Here is a 17,148-nt window from a genome sequence, read left to right as displayed (position 1 = left end):
GCTCCTCCCTTTCGCCAGCCATTGCGTTTGAATGCGGGCTGCGGTCTCAGTAAATGTCATGCTTTGCCAGCAGTGGGAAATAGCAACTACTACATATGGGTCACCTACTCGCAAAGTGAACAACATTGATCATTTCCATACTGCAATATACATCCGTCCATTCAAATGGACATTACATTATTCACATTGTAATGGATATATAAGTATACACACTACTAAGAGCTGGACAGCAAAACAGGAAGCCAAACACACACAAAAATATATATCCGGACAGCTGTGAGGATATGTCATCCCCTCCACACACACACAAACACACACACACACACACACACACACACACACGACATGGGTTAGTACATGAAAAGACACAGAAAAAGATCAATGAATTAAAAAAAAAAAGATTTGAATGGTGTCATGAGCCCCAAAAATATGTCTTCCATTCTGACTCATTTTTTTAAGGACCGCACATGACATAAAAACACACACACACGCACACACACACAGTGAAATACATTTCAATCTCTAATGTAAAAGGCAGACAATCTGAAACAACACAGCAGACTTTTGGATCACGGCACTAAGTCGACGTGGAAATGTGTGTTTGCGCGGGCGCGGGCTCTGATCAAGAACAGCATCACTTGCTCGCCAGCCAATGAAATAGAGCGGAAAGAAATGACGTCGCAGCCGATTCATGAAATGGGGGTTTAGAGGAGTACAGTTTGTAAAATGGCTGCTCTGGAGCATCCACACACACAGAACACACACAGAACACACACACATATTGCTCAGCCATCTTCCATTTGTTATCCTGTGGCGCCTCTAGTGGCGGCTATGGGGCACTGCGCTATGTTGCACTTGGTCACAGTGGGGGAGGAAAGCTGCGCTGAGAAAGAAACAAGAAGCCTTAATTCCATCTGGTTATAGTGGGCTAACATAAAAAAAGGCTATTTGATGCATGAAACCCAAGTACTTGATATGTCTCCCACACTTTTCCAGGAAATATTTCCATAGCCCCCCCTTTTCGAGTCTGGCCAACAGCTGCTTGGCATTGAGTGATGGGGGAGAAAAAAAGTCATTGGAAGAGGGGGAAGGGGCCATGTGCATGTATTCAAAATTCCTTTAAATTCTTCAATTATGATACTGACTTACATGAAATGGAATTGATAAAAAAGGAAGAGGGGAAAGGGGCACCCCATCACGAGGACTCACTCAGTCATTCAGTCAATTTGCGTACACAAAGAGGAGTCTGTTAGTCAGCGGATGAGTGTGCAATCCCCCCCCCCCCTTCTATTCTCTCCCTTCTATCCTTAAAAGGAAAAAGAGTGTCGTCTCGCTGTTATGTGGAGCAAAAGGGGAAAAGGGAGCAGATTGTAAGTGTATAAAGAGGACAAGAGGTTTTCATGTGATGTCACAGTTCCTTTTCTACGACCTTCATCCTTTCATCACGCCTGCCCGCCTGCACCCTGTTTATTTTTAAAGTGACTAAAAGCTTTCACATGACGCACCAGCGTGTTTTCCAGCAGCTCTCTGGGGCACAACCGGGGGAAAAAAAAAAGAAAAACACAAACTTTAAGACTTGTATAACTTTTTTTTCCACTGGTGAAAGCATTCCGGGCCGGGAGATTGTCGTAACCGGGACGGGTTTTTAACTTTCAACAAATGGGAGCTTACGTGGGCTGGCTGGGAGCTTGGCGGGCGAGAAGTTTTTTTTTTTGTTATTTAACAGGAAGAAAGGAGAGAAATGTGCTTTTTTTTAGATTTAAGCTAACTTTGGGAGTGAAAAAAGTTGGCATCAAGAACTTTGTGTGGTCCACAAGGGAACAGCTGTAGTCTTGGTCCCTTTAAACTTTAAATGTCCAACATGCTGTCAATTCACACCGTGTGCATGTGTATGTGTGTGTGTTCACTGTTCAATTGTGTTTGACAGAAGAAGAATAGTGGGGGTTTCCAAGGTAACTGTGGCCTGAAAGAGCCCCTTCATCCTGTTTTTCTCCATGAAAGGAAACAGGAAGAAAAGACTGGAGCGCGTGCGTGTGTGCGAGTGTGGGGGGGAGAGGGGGTTGTGCGTGAAAAGGACCAGATGGCAGGGTGGGGCCGAGGGGAGGGTGTTTGGGGCAGGATGTGGGAGGGCCAGGGCTTAGGGGGAAGGATTATGGGAGGGGCCTAGACTGTGCTCACTTGCGCTCCCCTGGCGCATGGAAAGCCTAACTGCACACTTTGGAAAAATATCCACTCAAATGATGGCATCTTAACGTTTGAATCGACAAATATATATGAAATAGAAAAATATTAAAAAATAAAAAAATGAAAATCCTATCAAGGGTTGACTGCAAACTCTTATTTTGCTATATCACATCACAGTCTTCCTTCACATAGGACTAAACAGGGCTTGTTGGAGAGGTCAAGAATTGACATTTTTAAAATCCGACTTGCTTTTATCAAACAAATCGATTGATGCAAAATCCAAAATCCAAAGTCCTTATGTGCAAGGACCTATTAAATCATCAAGTATTTATGGATTGTATTTTGTTAAAGTATTACATTTTTGGGTGCAAATTATTTTTTGCGTCACTGGGGTATATTACTACATATTATAAAGTTGGGCACCATTTTGATAAAGAATCCAATTCATTAGAAGCTTTGTTATACATTTATCTGAGATTGCAATGGAATAGCAATATCTGCATTAAAAAAAATTACATTTGATGAGCGAATCAAATAGTATAATGTATAGGGTATAATAGTAGAATTGTATATAACCCTATCCTTAACCCCATTTCATTTCAAGCACCATAACTTGAAGCCAAAGTGACATTTTAGGACTTTTTTAGGATTACTTAAACATTAAAATGGCCAGAAGAGGGGGAAAAAACAATCAACAACAAAATCTTTCTAGTGCATGTGAGAAAAATCCAGGCAATAAATGCAGAGTTCTAAAGGTCGAAGTAAGTTCAATTAAAGTGTGTTATACTATATACAAAAAGCTGTCAAATATGTCATGATAAAAGTGACTAACTGACTACTGGAGACAAATATTGAGGCAGTCGTCTTAGCCGACTGTCCATTGGTGGAGCCACAGTGCCCTCCAACGGACCTATTTGTGTACTGCCAATGGATGCACATACAGTCAGTCGTGCATGTTAGTACAATTATTGATGAGCCCCACTCGCAATCTCGTCTATCGTCCGATTTGTGTGCTAGGGAAGTGTGGGCTAAAAGTCTGCTGTTTAATGTAAATAAATAAAAAAATAAGCGAGGCAGAGGAGAAAAGGGCATCTGCCCTACGCAGTGCAGTGTTTGGGGATGGACGGGCTGAGGGAGCGAATCCATCTCTCTCCAAGTTGGGTGAGAGAGAAAAGTGGGGAGTAAGTCTGCTGGTGAAAGGGAAAAAAAAATAAGCCAGGCAGAGGAGGAAAGGGCATCTGCCTTACTAAGCGTTAGGGATGGACAGGCTGAGCGTGCCAGCATGCCAGTGTGCCAGCGTCCCGTTCTCTCGGGGCTTGTGGGACTTCTCATCTGCCCGTGAAGGTCCTCAGCAAGGACGAATCACAACACAGCATTACCGAAGACAAACACACCCACACTCACACCCACGTACACACAGCAGTATGCAAGCGGGGCCACATTGGCGATAAGGTTGACGTCCTAATACCACGCCACCTTGAACTTCAATTGGCGCTGGGCGAAAGCGCATCAATCCCCATAACGGGCACCGCCGCCGCGGAAGCACGCAGGCGCGGGGCGTCGTTATTAAATGGCTCCTACATCAGCCGGTCTCGTTGGGAAAGCAGAAAAAGATTGACTACGGCAATTACGGCGGCTAATTACGACCAGGGAAGATGGAGCTGGGGAGAAGGAGTGCGAGACGGGAAATCAAATCCAGGAGAACAATAAAGATGGGAGGGGGAGCGGGCACGCTACTGACTTTAAAAGGACAGAGACCGTGACGACGTGCTGGTGACCTTCAGAATTTTACAGGCGATGAGAGGCAAAAAAATGGTTTTAGTTTTCACCTTGTTTGGCCCACTAACAAAGCCAGTCGCTCACGGTTGGCGGACAGAATTTTGGCCTTTCTCGCTTTCCTCCGAGTCTCGCCGGCCGGGCGAAGGCTGGCGGGCTCGATTAGCAACGGGGACTTGAGCGCACGGCGGGGACGTCGGCACTCGGGCGCAAAGAGGATGACGAGGGCCCGTTTGTCTGGCTCTAATGAAGCCTCGAGCCAGACCCCGGGACGTTGGGACGTCGGAGGGGGTCGGAGGGAATTTGGCCTTTCCTAAATGTCAGCCGGGGCTGGCGGGGAAAACACGCACATTTGGGAAAGGCGTCCACGGGCGCACGGATGGAAATCATCTTAAATCTATGCCACTCTTCTTTCCTTTTTGCAATATCTTTGTCACTTGCCATCATCTCTTTGCTCTCTTTGGCTCAAACACGCGCACAGCAGGCCACCAGCCATCTCCATTTCCACCAGCGCACTGGCAGGGAGCTAATAGCCTCCTCTTTTGTTCTTGGTGAACAACAGCGGAGTGGGGCTTGTCGTTGTGACAACTCCACGTGGGAAGCGCCAGTGGGAGACGGGGGGGCTCTTCAAAGAAGAAGAAAGGCACAGAGGGGATGCCAGTCGTTAGGCGAGCGGCGGGGAAGGAGCAGCGGCTAATTACACTCCTTTCCACGCGCCGCCCAATCAAAGCCCGACTGCGCACGTCACCCGCTCGCTCGCTCGACAGACCGGAGGCGGCAGGGACGCTGACGAGGAGAGGCTTGCGACGTGGGGGGAAAAAGAGCAACTAAGACACCACATATCTACTTTTTGCTTTGATCCAGTCTTAGCAAACGGCTTTTCAGAAAAAAGAAATGAGGGAAAATGAGGGAAAAAAACTTTGACATGGAGGCGGGCAAACGTCACCCACTTCAAATGGCGCAACGGATAGAAAACGATATTAGGAGTCAATTCATACGCCATCTTGGTTGTTGCTCAAACGCTCCCATTGCAACGATGTCAGAGAAAGTGCCCCAACGGGGTGTTAGGCTGAAATTCGTCCACGCCAAAAAATCATGCCGTGTTGTGCGACTGACATGACGGGAAACGCAATATCTCGGGTTGATTGCCAAGCCGCGGGTTATCGCCATTGGCCATTAGTCGTTAACGCATGCGTCTCTTGTATTATTCATAGAGCTTAATGCTCGGCTGGAGATAATTCGTTGAAAAACAGCAACGTCTGACCACATGCCAAAACACTCTGACAAACAGGCAGTCTGCGGCACGCTCCAGCGCCACCGCGGCCAGGGCAAGACCCCCATGGGGTCAGCCGCAAAAAAACAAAACATCTGCCTTCCAGCCAGACCAAGAGCCAACGAGTCAATCACATCCAAGCACCGAACTCTAATAGGTGTCAAATGGGTAGCCTCGGTCCTCTTTGGTGACGCGTGGCAGCGCAGAGGAGGAAGACTTGGCCATGAAAGAGAAGACAAGAAGCCTCCTGAGAGAGAGAGGAAGCAAAATAAGGATGAAGGAAGAAAAGGTCGGGTGTCGTGAGGAGGAAGAGAAAGACAGATTGGATAAAAGACGGGAGACGAGAGGATCCACTAAAACTTTGATGGCGCGTGCGACCGAGGCGCGCAAATGTCTTGGCGCCTTTGGCATTTGGCTCCGTGTGGGCAGAAGGTTCTCCGTTCGGGGGCCCCGAGCCTTGCGAGCCAGAGCGCCCATGGGGAACAGAGCGTGCCCTGCTTCTTTATTGGCTTCTCACTCAGACATTGACAACTTTCAACTGGATAGATCTTACGTTGACGCATTGGAACGAAGACAAAAAGCATGGAAGCGTCCATTGACAGCAACTCAAGCTAACCAATGGCCATCGTCAGAAAACAGTGTTTGGTTTGGTCACCGTTCTTGACAAAAAAACATGTTCTTTCCCTTTAATCCCACGCATACTTTTATCTACGGAGGAAAGAGATGGCGGGGAAGAAAGCGCCAGATGCGAACGGGCACCTTCAACGTGACTCGGGAGAACACGCGGCCGAGCCGGACTAAGCCGTGGCGAGCCACCCGCCCCCCTCATTCGCTGGAATTGCTTTTGGGCCACTTCCTCCACAAAAGGGAATAGAAAAAGAGAAAAAGAAGCGGCGGGGAGGAGGCCAATCAATAGCGTGATCTTATTACGATTAGCTCCATGCGAGAAGAGGAAGAGAGAAGCCAAGCAGAAGGAGAAAGCAATCAAGTCAGAAATAACTTTCCTTCTTGTCAATCAACTTTGGCTCACGGGCGCCAAACGGCGTCCCAATTCCATACGCGTGTACGGCACGCGGCCCTAACGTGTGGCCCTACGACCAATTCCAAGAACAAAGAAAATAAATTGCATTCGTTTTTTTCGCCCTCCCTCTTTCCGTATAGTTTTACAGTCCTGAGGCACGTCAAATTAAGTGGACTTAACCGATTTTTTTTCTTCTAAAGAAGGCAAAAGATTTATTGCAAGGTGCAATAAATCAGTTTAGAAAAAAATCTTAGTGGCCCTACTGAACGGCTATCAGTCCAAACTCCCAGATTTCCCAACTTCTAACTTCTTTCCCAGGATGACAAATTAGCGGTGGCCGTCTTTGACGGGCAGTCCCCCGCCAACGTCACCCGGGTTACATTTAATGGGCCAGATGCGGTGACGAGCACTTGGGGAACTGACAAGTTGAAGATGAAGGAAGACTGAGGCTGGCTGAGGACCGACAGAAGAGGAAAAAAAAAGAAAAAAAAAGTGTCCGCCGTGTGGCTGAATGAGAAATGGCCATGCATTATTGAACGGAGAGAGTCAACTTGTACAGGGATAAATGGGAAAGCGTGTTTAGGGACAACCTTTTCCCCCTCGTTCCTTCATTAAATGGCCGCCCACCCCTCCCCGGGAAGACCGCCACATCACTTATTCAGAGGGGAGGTGAAAAATTCAAAGCCGTGTAAAAGAAGAGGTGGTTGAAGCGAGCGAGGCGCGTCGGGACACCACTAGGACAAAACGGTACAGGAGTCTCCGTGGGGAGTTTTCATCCAGATAGCTTTGATTACGTGCCATTGGGGGCTAGGGGGCGCACCAGTAGGCGTCCAAGCCGAGCACTGTGGTGTAACACACGCATACACGGTGGAAAATAAAAAAAATCAAGGTGATTTGGAGTAGAAAGCGTGCTGCTGACTTTTGAACGAAATGAGAATGCATTGACAAACATTTTATGCCTGGTAGATGCAGAAAAGCCCACTTAAAAAAAAGAGACAACAAAATGAGTGGGAGGAATAAGAATTCATGGCTGTGACCAAAAGGAGCACAAGTTGAAAGCGGAGTGGGCGGAAGGAGTGGAGCTCTATCTCTTTCTTCAGACGCCTCGCATCCTTGACGACTTTGCATGGCGGCCTGGAGATTGAATGCACGGAAACACAAATGCTTCCTAGATTTAGCCACGGTAACACGATTTTGCGCTCATCGCTCATTCCCTCAATATAGCACATGCACGCAGATGAACGCATTTGCAAATGTGTTCCTAAAAGCGGCTAAACCCTCAGTCGGGAATATATTTGAATGCTAACGAGCGCCGCGGATGGGAAGGGGGGGAAAAGCGCTGGGTTGAGTGACTGGAAGGGTGGGTGGGGATGAGACGAGCGTCCGGGCCGATTGAAATACGGGCTAATCTCCGAGGAGATGACGTAGGAAGAGCGGCCACTTGGTTTTGGCTTTCCACGTAACGGAGGCAGATCAAAAGGCACACTGGAATTGTTTGGTTACCGAGCCGAACCGCCTACTATGTTCAGAAAGGCATGCAAACGTGCGGAGAATTGCATCCGTTTGGGTTGCAGAAGGAGTTCAAGCATTACAGGATTAAACTAGATTGCACTCCAAGATGATCATGTTGCATGGAGGACCAAGATTCACTTGGGTAAGACAATTTGAAGAAGGATGAGGTCACCTCACCACACAGCGGGTGCACAAATGTCGCAATTGATAGAGAAGAAAAGCGTCCGGATCGGAGAATTGGCGAGGATCAATGTCAACGCCATCCTTACTTCCATTGCGAGGATCGCTCGGGCCTTGAGATGGGCCTCCGATTGTGATAAAGATAGACGTGAGGTGAAGGATAGAGCCTATAGACATTATCAAAGGCGGAGGGATACACCAACTGACAAAGTAACGAGGCGTGCGTGCTGCTTTACATCACAGCGCTTCTTTTTCATCTTTGTCTGACTAACATTCAGATCATGCACTCAATCATGTATTCCATCTCTCTAAGAATGTAGCCTGCCTGCGCCCCAACTGTGACTATTATTATTTCATCCTCTATTCCAACACACACTCACTCTCTCTAATAGAATGCCAATGGCGTGCGCACACACAGGTGGTAGCTTATGAAAAGGCCACGCTGTCTTTATATAGTAGTCTTCCAGCTCTCAGAAAAGGTTATTAGACTTGACGTGGATGAGGCGGCGGTCTGCGAGTGCGGCGACACGGCGAGTAGGAACGAGGAGATTTTCAAATGCAGGTGTGACGGGGGGCCAACGTTTTCATTGGCCGTAAAAAGGGAGGGGGGACGGAAATCGGACAGCTGTCCGTGGTGACATTTGAAAAGACATCAAATGCCACCGTGGGCCGCCAGTATGGCCGCCCGTTTGTTTATTCAGGACGCCTCCGCTCGGGAGCCGGTGACTGAATATGCTATGTGAAGGTCACGCAAAGACGCTCACGCGTACGCGCTCATCGGAGATGTTATGAATATGGAGGAGTTGGAGCAGAAGGCCGGGTGACACCCAGGGATGAGATGGGACGCCCGTGTCAGCATTTTGTGCGAGGACAGCTGCTGGCATCGGGGGGGACGGCGACGTGATGCCATGGCATGTTTTTCACCTTCAGCCCAGGTCGCATTTTTTTTCTGCATTTGATCTGATCAAGGTGCTCGTTAATTCACGCGGGAATTCGTTTTTGACAGGGTGTTCGGGGCGAATGCAAATGCACGGCGGCGGGTGTCCTCTATGTACGCAGAGGAGAAGCGGGACGCGGTTGCGGCTTTTCGCTATTCTTACCTTTAGTAGCTGAGGGATGCAGAGCGGCGGTGCGTCAGGGCGGCAGCACAGTGACCCAGACAGCGGGAGCCATGCAGGAAAGAAATTGAAAAGGGGGGAAAGTCGCCATTGATGAGCACGCCGGTGCAAATGACACGGTGAATATACGCATACCTGTCAACCTCTGCCGATAACTGCCCTTATAAATGATTATGATTCCCCTTATAAACCCCCCAAAAACCTTACAAACACCGTACGAGTCGTAGACAAAAACCTTACAAACACCGTACGAGTCGTACGGTGTTTGTAAGGTTTTTGGGGGGTTTGTAAGGGGAATCATAATCATTTATAAGGGCAGTTATCGGCAGAGAATGACAGGTATGTATACGTAAACGTGACCGAGCCACACACACACTCACTCTTAGTCTGCGAGGAGAAGGCCAAGGTGAGTTTGGCAAAGAGCTCATTGTTTTCATATTTCTCCTCCTTGGCAAGGGTCCAAAAGCTATTCTCAGAAAGATCCTCCGGTCCAATCTGAAATAGAAAGCCGCATGACAAACGAGACAAACGGAGACCGCCGAAGATGTGCCTTTCACAAACAAATCCACCATTGCCTTCAAGAGCGACTGCTCGATGGGGAGAACCCGGAAACGGAAACGAGCAAAACGGCGTGAAAGGCTACGCTTTGGTCTTTGGCTAGAAAAACGGGAACAGGGCTAAGATGAACGGAAACCAATTACCTTGCTCCAGTTGGCCCTCTTCAGTTGGACTTCGGGCTTGTAGTCTTTCTTCGGCTGGAGGCCGTAAGGCAGCTCAACCGGCGCGGGGGCCCCCCAACCGGCCGCGCCGAACAGTGGCGGCGGAAGCATGCCGGGCCCGCCCGGCGGTGGCGGAGGCATGCCGGGCCCGCCCGGCGGTGGCGGCGGAGCTCCCATCCCGGGAAAGGGCGGAGGCGGCGGAGGGCCCGCCATTCCCGGTAGAGGGGGAGGCGGCGGGGGGCCCGCCATGCCCGGTAGAGGAGGGGGCGGCGGGGGACCAAACATTCCCGGTAAAGGAGGAGGTGGCGGGGGGCCCGGCATGCCCGGTAGAGGAGGCGGCGGAGGGGGGCCCGCCATTCCCGGTAGAGGAGGCGGCGGCGGGGGGCCCGGCATGCCCGGTAGAGGCGGCGGCGGCGGGGGGCCCGGCATGGGCATCTGAGGTGGCGCCGGCACGTTTGCATAGCCGGGCAACGGGGGGGCAGGGGGTGGTGCTGGGGGAAGCATATCGCCTTTCTGGCCAGGGACGGGTGGGGCAGGCGGCAAACCAGGCGTGGGCACGGGAACGGTGATCGTCACCACTTTAGTCTTGGCCTCTTCCAGATCTTTTGATAACGTTTCGATCTGAAAGGGAAGGCAAAGACTGGGATTGTTCTGGGTCACTTGGAAATGTTCAAGTGTGGCAGTGTGACGGTACATTGCAGCTACAAAAGCCCCACAACGCATTGATTGGTGCATTTAGTACGTTTCGTAACCATGGTGGCAAATTCAAGGAGATGATGCCATTGCTTGAATCACCTGCTGTTTCTGAGCGCCCAGCTGGCGCCGTAGACCCTGGTTCTCCTTTTCCCGTTCGTCCTTGGAGGAGGCCAGTTGCTCCTTTTCCTGGCTCAAGTCTTGCAACTTTTGTCCGTAGTCGCCCTCCAGTTTCTTCATCTCCACCTGCAACTCGTGGCGCGCAGTCAACTCTGCGTCCAGCTAATCCACCCCACAGAAACACACGCATTAGGCCACGGCATCGTCAAAATGCACGCCGACGGAAATCAACCCGTCATTTAGTTCCAGATCAAAACTAACGTCTCGAACGGGAGGACCACAACGATTGGGGGGTAGGGATGGAATTAATGGGGAGGTGGAAAAAAAATCCCTTTTTTTAAACTTTCAAGACACTTGGCAAATGAGAGCATTTGGACGGATGCGTTAGCGCACGGAGCTGTCAGCTTCCCGACAGCCTCGTCCCTAATTCCTGCCAAGGACTGTCTGCAATTACCCCCATCTCACAAATGCACACACACACAGCACTAGAGCTAATACGCGTGGGTGGCCATTGACAAAAAATAAGGTGGCTGCGAATTTGTACAAAGGATATGATCCTCCGTGTGACAGTTTGAATGAGGGCTAGTTGCAGTTCCCCCCCGCCATTATCCCATCACCAGGACGGAAACATCAGAGTAGCAGCACACCGCAATTAAGGCATTTAGCCTCTTATGCCAGTGCGCCGTGTTTGTGGCTGACGCTGGTCTTTACCAGTATTTTTGTGTCTTTAAGCTGTCAAGCCTGCCAGGCATGCACACACACACTCTCTCTCTCTCTCTCTCTTTCTTTCGCTCGCTCGTTCTTTTCATCATCTTCTGTCGCCGCTCACTATTTCCCCCGAGTTCTTGGCCAATGTCAGGCCAATTCTAGAATGCTATGAAATGGTGCAGCATGATATTTGCAAAGCTTTCTTCCGCCACTTTGCAAATGCGAGTCAACACAACAATTGTGTGCGTTCATTTCACCTTTTTTTCCAACTCAACAGCCTTGGCCTCACTGGTTTCCACCTTGGTTTGGTTTACCATGTTGTCTGAAAATAGAATACATGGAGAAAAAGGGTGAGATGGGCGGGACACACGACTAAAAGCCTGCCAAATGGAAATGGAGGGCAAACTAAGAAAAAAATAGCACCATTACATTTTCATGCCAGACGAATGCAGAAATGAATTAAATAGGCATAATAAATGTGGATGAACTGATGGATGCTTCAGACTCGAACACGAAGACGTCGCCGTGGGATCAAGTGGGTCGTGACGGCGGACAACGTGCAAAGCACCAAGGGCCGTGAAATAATGAGGCGGCGAAAAATATCGAAATTGGCATCGAGTAAAAAAAAAAAAAGAGATTCGGGAGTCCATTGAGCGGAAGCATTTTTTTCCGCGATAACAGAAAAACGAAAACTGTTCAGGTTAATCCTCGGTAAGTAAGGCGAAGAAAAGTGGGAGATGAGAGAGAGCTTTTTTGTGTGAATAGGAAAAAAAATATGAAATAAAATCACATGCACACCCGCAGCCAGATGGAACGTTGCGTCTACTTTTTTTTTTCCACGGAATTGGGATATATGGTGGAGGAGGGATTCTTCTGTCATATGGTGGCAAGGCTAAAATGGGACAAACTTGGCATAGCGAGCACTAAGTGAGATAGAACGGAGGGGGCCGGGCCCACTTTTCACAGTTCAAAGAAAAATACTAAATAATGCACGCCGGGCAAAATTGGGCTGCTTTCCGCTGATAATAACTAGGCAGCCTCAAAGGAGGCCAGACGGGCTCCGCGCAGGCGGGCGGGCAGGCAAGCGTTCGCGGGCGTTCGCGGGAACGCCGACGGGCGGGCACGTGCATCTTAGAAGCGGCGCAATTAGAGCCCCCGTCGGCAAACAACCGAGACTAGTTCTATTGAACTCTGCCTCCTCCACTACTACGCTTGACTAGGAGACTTTTTACTTTAAGGATACCTTTCTACAAGGTGCCATTTGTACACCTAAAAGTGTTTAAAAAATAAATGCTCCATACCACAGCCAAGAAATCAATAAAAATTTCACAATTTGGAAATTCTGCTTACATTCTCGGCCAAAAAAAGAAAGTAAAAGACCCTCATTTTTGGATTCTAAACAAAAAGTTACACTTTCTTTCCACCAGCAAAAATAAGCGTCGTGGCCTCGCATTTGGTCACGACTTACCTATTAAATTTTCAATGTTGAGACTGATGTTACGGCATTTAAAGTCTGGGTCGGCTCCGTTCCTATGAAGCACGATCTGAGAAACACACTCGTCTATTAACTTGTAGTACTGAGGCCTGAAGAAAAAGAGTGACAGATTGACAAAAACAAAAAAAGGATTAGGCCACACAGATAGAGAAATATGGAGCAGCACAATAAAAACGCACTACTACGCCGTGTCTCATCAACTTCACAAACACTTCAGTTTGAAAAGGGACTTGTTCCCATTACAGTCAGCCATGTTATTTATTCAGTCTACCCATTTTGTGTCTTTTGCGGGAAACGTCGTCCACACCATCATCATACTGAACATTGTGTTTTTTTGTGTTTTTTGTGAAAGACTTAGATTTAACCGTGGAGCGAGAGAGACACCTAGTGTAAATTCAGTTAACTGAACGAGGGCTTCCTGTCTTGGCCGTTCCATGATCAAACTCAAATCAAATTTGCAGCAGAGTGCCACCTACCTGGCCACATAATCATTTCGGATGAGCAGGAGGTGTTGCATGAGAGACAGCAGGTTGTTTTCGGCCTTGGAGTCCTTCACCGTGTTGACCAAGATGTCAAAGACTTCCCTCACGTCAGTAGAACAACGCCAGTCAAGGGCCGCAAATGGAAACGCGAACGAGAGCACGGGTGGATACGTTTGATGGACGGAAAATATTCCGAGAGGGCCACAAAGGATATTCCATCTCGATGCGGATGTCGTCCAGGCGAGCCTTCAGGTCCTCCGAGTCGTCTTCGGCCTGCTCGTCGAAGACGTTGAGTTGCACCCTCAGCTCGTCGTTTTCGATGGTTCGCACCTCCTGCAAACACCAAAAAGGTCCAAAATGCCACGCGCTTTTAGCTCGGATTTGACCGGAAGAAGGTGAAGGTTCTGCTGAAGGGGGGGAAACTTTTTACTCCACCTTTAGACAGTCCCTGAGGCCAAGTCTGAGAAGCTCCGAGCGAATATGGATCCTGAAGTCCAGTTCTTCGCCCCGACTGATTAAGGCGTTGATGAGCTGCATGCATCCGCCCTGTAGGGGTAAAAAAAATAAAAATATCGACATTGAACGGGATGAAACTCCCAGAGCGGTTGCGAATTTGCCGTCCACGAAACGAAATGGCGTACCTTCAACGCGATATTATGACTGTTCATGCCGGCCAGGAGCGGCTGAAACCTCTCCACGTCCCGTCTCTCGGCCTCCTCCGTGATGGCCTCGAGAACGCGCTCATGACTGCGGAACGGCAAAGGAGGGAATCACACGGCGCTTCTCCGGACTCGGTCGGCGCCGGCTCCTTACAGATTCTCCTGGTGCTCCAAGATGGAGATGGCGGAGAGCAGTTTGACGGCATCCACCATCATGTGAGGCACCCTCGGGTTGATGGCTCTGACCAGCAGAGGAATCCCCTCAGCGGTGTCCAGCATGGATTTCAAGCCATACTACAGGAGCAGAGTCAGGGGTGTGTGTACATTATGTCAAAAAACATTTGATCAAACATTTCCCACAGTAGCGGAAGGAAGGCTAATGTACATTGATTTCATTTGATGGCATTGTATGGGAAGTTTATAGTACATTGTCCGAGGGAGTAATAATGTTTTTAAAAAATTGGAAACGTTATGTATGTGCTATAGTAAATATATGGTTTTTACTTGGCGGAAATTCACTTAATATGGGAGGGAGGTGATGGAACGGATTAACCACAAAAATGGAGGGAATGCTGAATTGCAGTCACACTACACAAGTAGGTAATTTGCAGACCGTGACCGAGTATAGGAACTTACCTTGTTGTTCATAAAAGCCTTGAGACAGCGAATGATCTCATGTTGACATTTGACCCCCATCGTTCTAGCAGGATGACAAAAAAAAAAAATCGAAGCATTCAAAGCAAGCTCATTTCATTACAATTACAATACAGTAATCCCTCAAATATCGCGTCTTCACTTATCGCAAATTCACTACTTTGCAATTTTTCCCCCTCTATTAATGATTAAAAAATGTGAGAATCCATGCTGAAACTCGTAAGCGGAAGCCACTTTTGCCGCTAGGACTCAGCACTGAAGAAAAATTTAAAAAAGTAATAATAGAGGTGCCCCTACTTTGCGATTTTTCGATTATCACTGGTCTACATTAACCGCGATATTCGAGGGATTACTGTAACGCACATTTGCAGTGGCCAATACGGTTGGGACGGCAATGCATTTTGCTCGTGTTGTCTGCGTTTTCTTAGTCCATTTGCGAAAAACTCATGGTGAATTAAGTGGCCTTTTAGCTATATATTTCGGAGCTATATTGAGCTACATTGCTATTGCTATAACTTGACCCTAGTAACGGGCACACCGCATTTCATTGCTGTATCTTACGGGTACTCGTCTTTCTCCTCTTGAAGTCTTCGGAGCAGATTTAAGAGCAGAGCCAGGCCTTCATCTCCAAAATTCTGCACCCAACTACAAGACAGCAGAGCGCCGCATTGGCACCAGGAATTTCCACCTACCGCCAAGACCAAACGGACAGCGGGGGCAAAAAGTACAGACGGAGGCGCCACCTGACGGGGTTGTTGTTGAGCGACACCCGTAGAGATTCCAGGCAGCCGAGGAAGTGCGCATCTCGGTAGTCGGACTTCAACTCCTGGATGTACATGATGGCGGACTTGGAGCTCTCTTTCTGGTCTTGACCCTGCCGTCGCCACAACATCCGTTACGTAGGGCCCACGCCAATAGAGCGTGGACGAGGTGCTCTAAAGCCAGCGTCGACGTTTTTTGACTGACCGCTTTGGAGGTGTGCAGGTACTGGGAGACCATTTCACGTTTAATGGCAATGTCTTTTTCCCGGAGAGGCTGCTGCTTCTCGTCGTTCAAATTCATATCCACCTAAACAAGATAAAGAATATAAAGCCAGATTTTTTTTTTTTAAATGTCCATTTAAGACAGGGCTCGGGAACCTTTTTAACAGAGAGAGCCATAAACAATTGATACTTTCTAATGTTATTTTTTTGAGAGCCAGAATTGAAAAGAAAAAATACTATATACAAATATTTGATTTTTTTTGTCATTTCACCACTTTTAAAGTACAAAAAGTTTCTGAATTTTGACAACATTGTTATGCTGTTGCTAGACAATCCGTATCAATGAGATTATCCACGCTGAAGAGTAATAAAAAACTAAATTAGGATTAAAGTGGTGCTAGAGGTAGTGTCAACGCCAGTATCGACGTGACGCTCCTATTGGTGTGTTCGGGACTCGGCACAGGTTAGTGGAGAGCCATATGCTCCCATGGAAAGAGCCACATGTGGCTCCCAAGCCATAGGTTCCACTAAGCCAAGTATTTACATTTGCCAACCAAGCATTCAAACTCAGAAGTTGACGTGCGGCGGACGACAAGGGAAGGCTTTCTCACCAACATCTTTTCAAAAAGTTCCAGGACGTATTCGTCCGAATGATCGTGTAGGATGGTCCCGGGAGCGCCGACCTCGTAATGGGCGGCCGCCGAGTGACGCTGCCCGCTGGGGACGTGGCCGAGCTTCTCCTTGTCCTTCTTTATCCGCATGCTGGTGAAGCGTTCCAGCTACAAATTTGGAGGCGAAAAGTTACAAGGTGGAGAGTGAAAAGTGCCAGCGAGCACGCCAGCGAGCGGGCCATCCCTAGCCAATCAGTGTGCCGATGACAACCGTGCTCATTACAAAAAATTCAAAAGACTGTTTGGTTCTTTTATGCTGGTGTTGTTTCATCACCAGCTTCCAAAGATTGGTTAGGGATTCAAATGTTTATCACAACAAAGTACAAACGTCTTGAAGGACATGCAAAGTGCAGACAAAGTGCTCATTTTCCATGGTTTTACGTCGGTTAAAGCCAAAGAGAATGTTGGTTTTATGGACTTGCTTGTGCTTAAAGGTGCATCTTCAAGAGCATGCACACGAGACAACAAGTGTGTTAGAGTGGCAAACAAAAGGTGGTGAGGTGAGGAGGTTATTTATTCGTAAACAAAAAAGATGGATGAGGAAAGCGTACGAGTATCGAAAACCTACCTCGTCCGGAATCAGGCGTTTCAGTGTCTACGGATGAAGAAGAAGAATAGGCAAAACGGAGGTGATTGCAAGAAAAGGGGTCAGCAATTACAACAAAAATTAAAAATTCAGGAAGAAATCGTGACATGAAAAGTGGAGGGGGAGTGGGAGAACAATTTTGGAATTAAAAGGATGTTTCAAGCATAATAACAAAACCCCAGTAAAATCAATGTGAAGATGATGATTGGATTAACTTGTCTTAGAGTGGATTTTAGTGAAGATGTTGATTATAGTATACTACTAAAGTGCCCTTTTTATCATCCAACATGCGCCGTTTAACGTGATTCCATGTA

The 17,148-nt window shown here is 48.2% G+C and overlaps 1 protein-coding gene across 2 annotated transcripts in view; it reads right to left on the bottom strand.

The window, feature by feature from the left end:
- Positions 1 to 17,148, bottom strand: part of diaph1 (diaphanous related formin 1) — a 29,468-nt gene that overhangs the window by 9,336 nt on the left and 2,984 nt on the right. Inside the window, exons 2-18 of one of the 2 annotated variants that reach the window (XM_077608652.1) lie at positions 16,817 to 16,843; positions 16,189 to 16,356; positions 15,561 to 15,662; positions 15,338 to 15,468; positions 15,156 to 15,239; positions 14,577 to 14,640; positions 14,095 to 14,234; positions 13,923 to 14,028; positions 13,717 to 13,827; positions 13,496 to 13,614; positions 13,276 to 13,392; positions 12,773 to 12,888; positions 11,562 to 11,626; positions 10,579 to 10,758; positions 9,766 to 10,404; positions 9,445 to 9,559; positions 9,047 to 9,055 (exon numbers count right to left, since the gene is read on the bottom strand). In XM_077608652.1, the coding sequence (XP_077464778.1) occupies positions 9,047 to 9,055; positions 9,445 to 9,559; positions 9,766 to 10,404; positions 10,579 to 10,758; positions 11,562 to 11,626; positions 12,773 to 12,888; positions 13,276 to 13,392; positions 13,496 to 13,614; positions 13,717 to 13,827; positions 13,923 to 14,028; positions 14,095 to 14,234; positions 14,577 to 14,640; positions 15,156 to 15,239; positions 15,338 to 15,468; positions 15,561 to 15,662; positions 16,189 to 16,356; positions 16,817 to 16,843 (2,293 nt within the window). The remainder of the gene's footprint in view (positions 1 to 9,046; positions 9,056 to 9,444; positions 9,560 to 9,765; positions 10,405 to 10,578; positions 10,759 to 11,561; positions 11,627 to 12,772; positions 12,889 to 13,275; positions 13,393 to 13,495; positions 13,615 to 13,716; positions 13,828 to 13,922; positions 14,029 to 14,094; positions 14,235 to 14,576; positions 14,641 to 15,155; positions 15,240 to 15,337; positions 15,469 to 15,560; positions 15,663 to 16,188; positions 16,357 to 16,816; positions 16,844 to 17,148) is intronic. The other variant, XM_077608653.1, reaches the window with a different exon arrangement.

Source organism: Stigmatopora argus, chromosome 9 (genome assembly GCF_051989625.1).
Source record: "Stigmatopora argus isolate UIUO_Sarg chromosome 9, RoL_Sarg_1.0, whole genome shotgun sequence".
NCBI lineage: Eukaryota > Metazoa > Chordata > Actinopteri > Syngnathiformes > Syngnathidae > Stigmatopora > Stigmatopora argus.
Note: the sequence above shows the minus strand (reverse complement) of the source record. Positions and strands in the feature narration are given on the sequence as shown.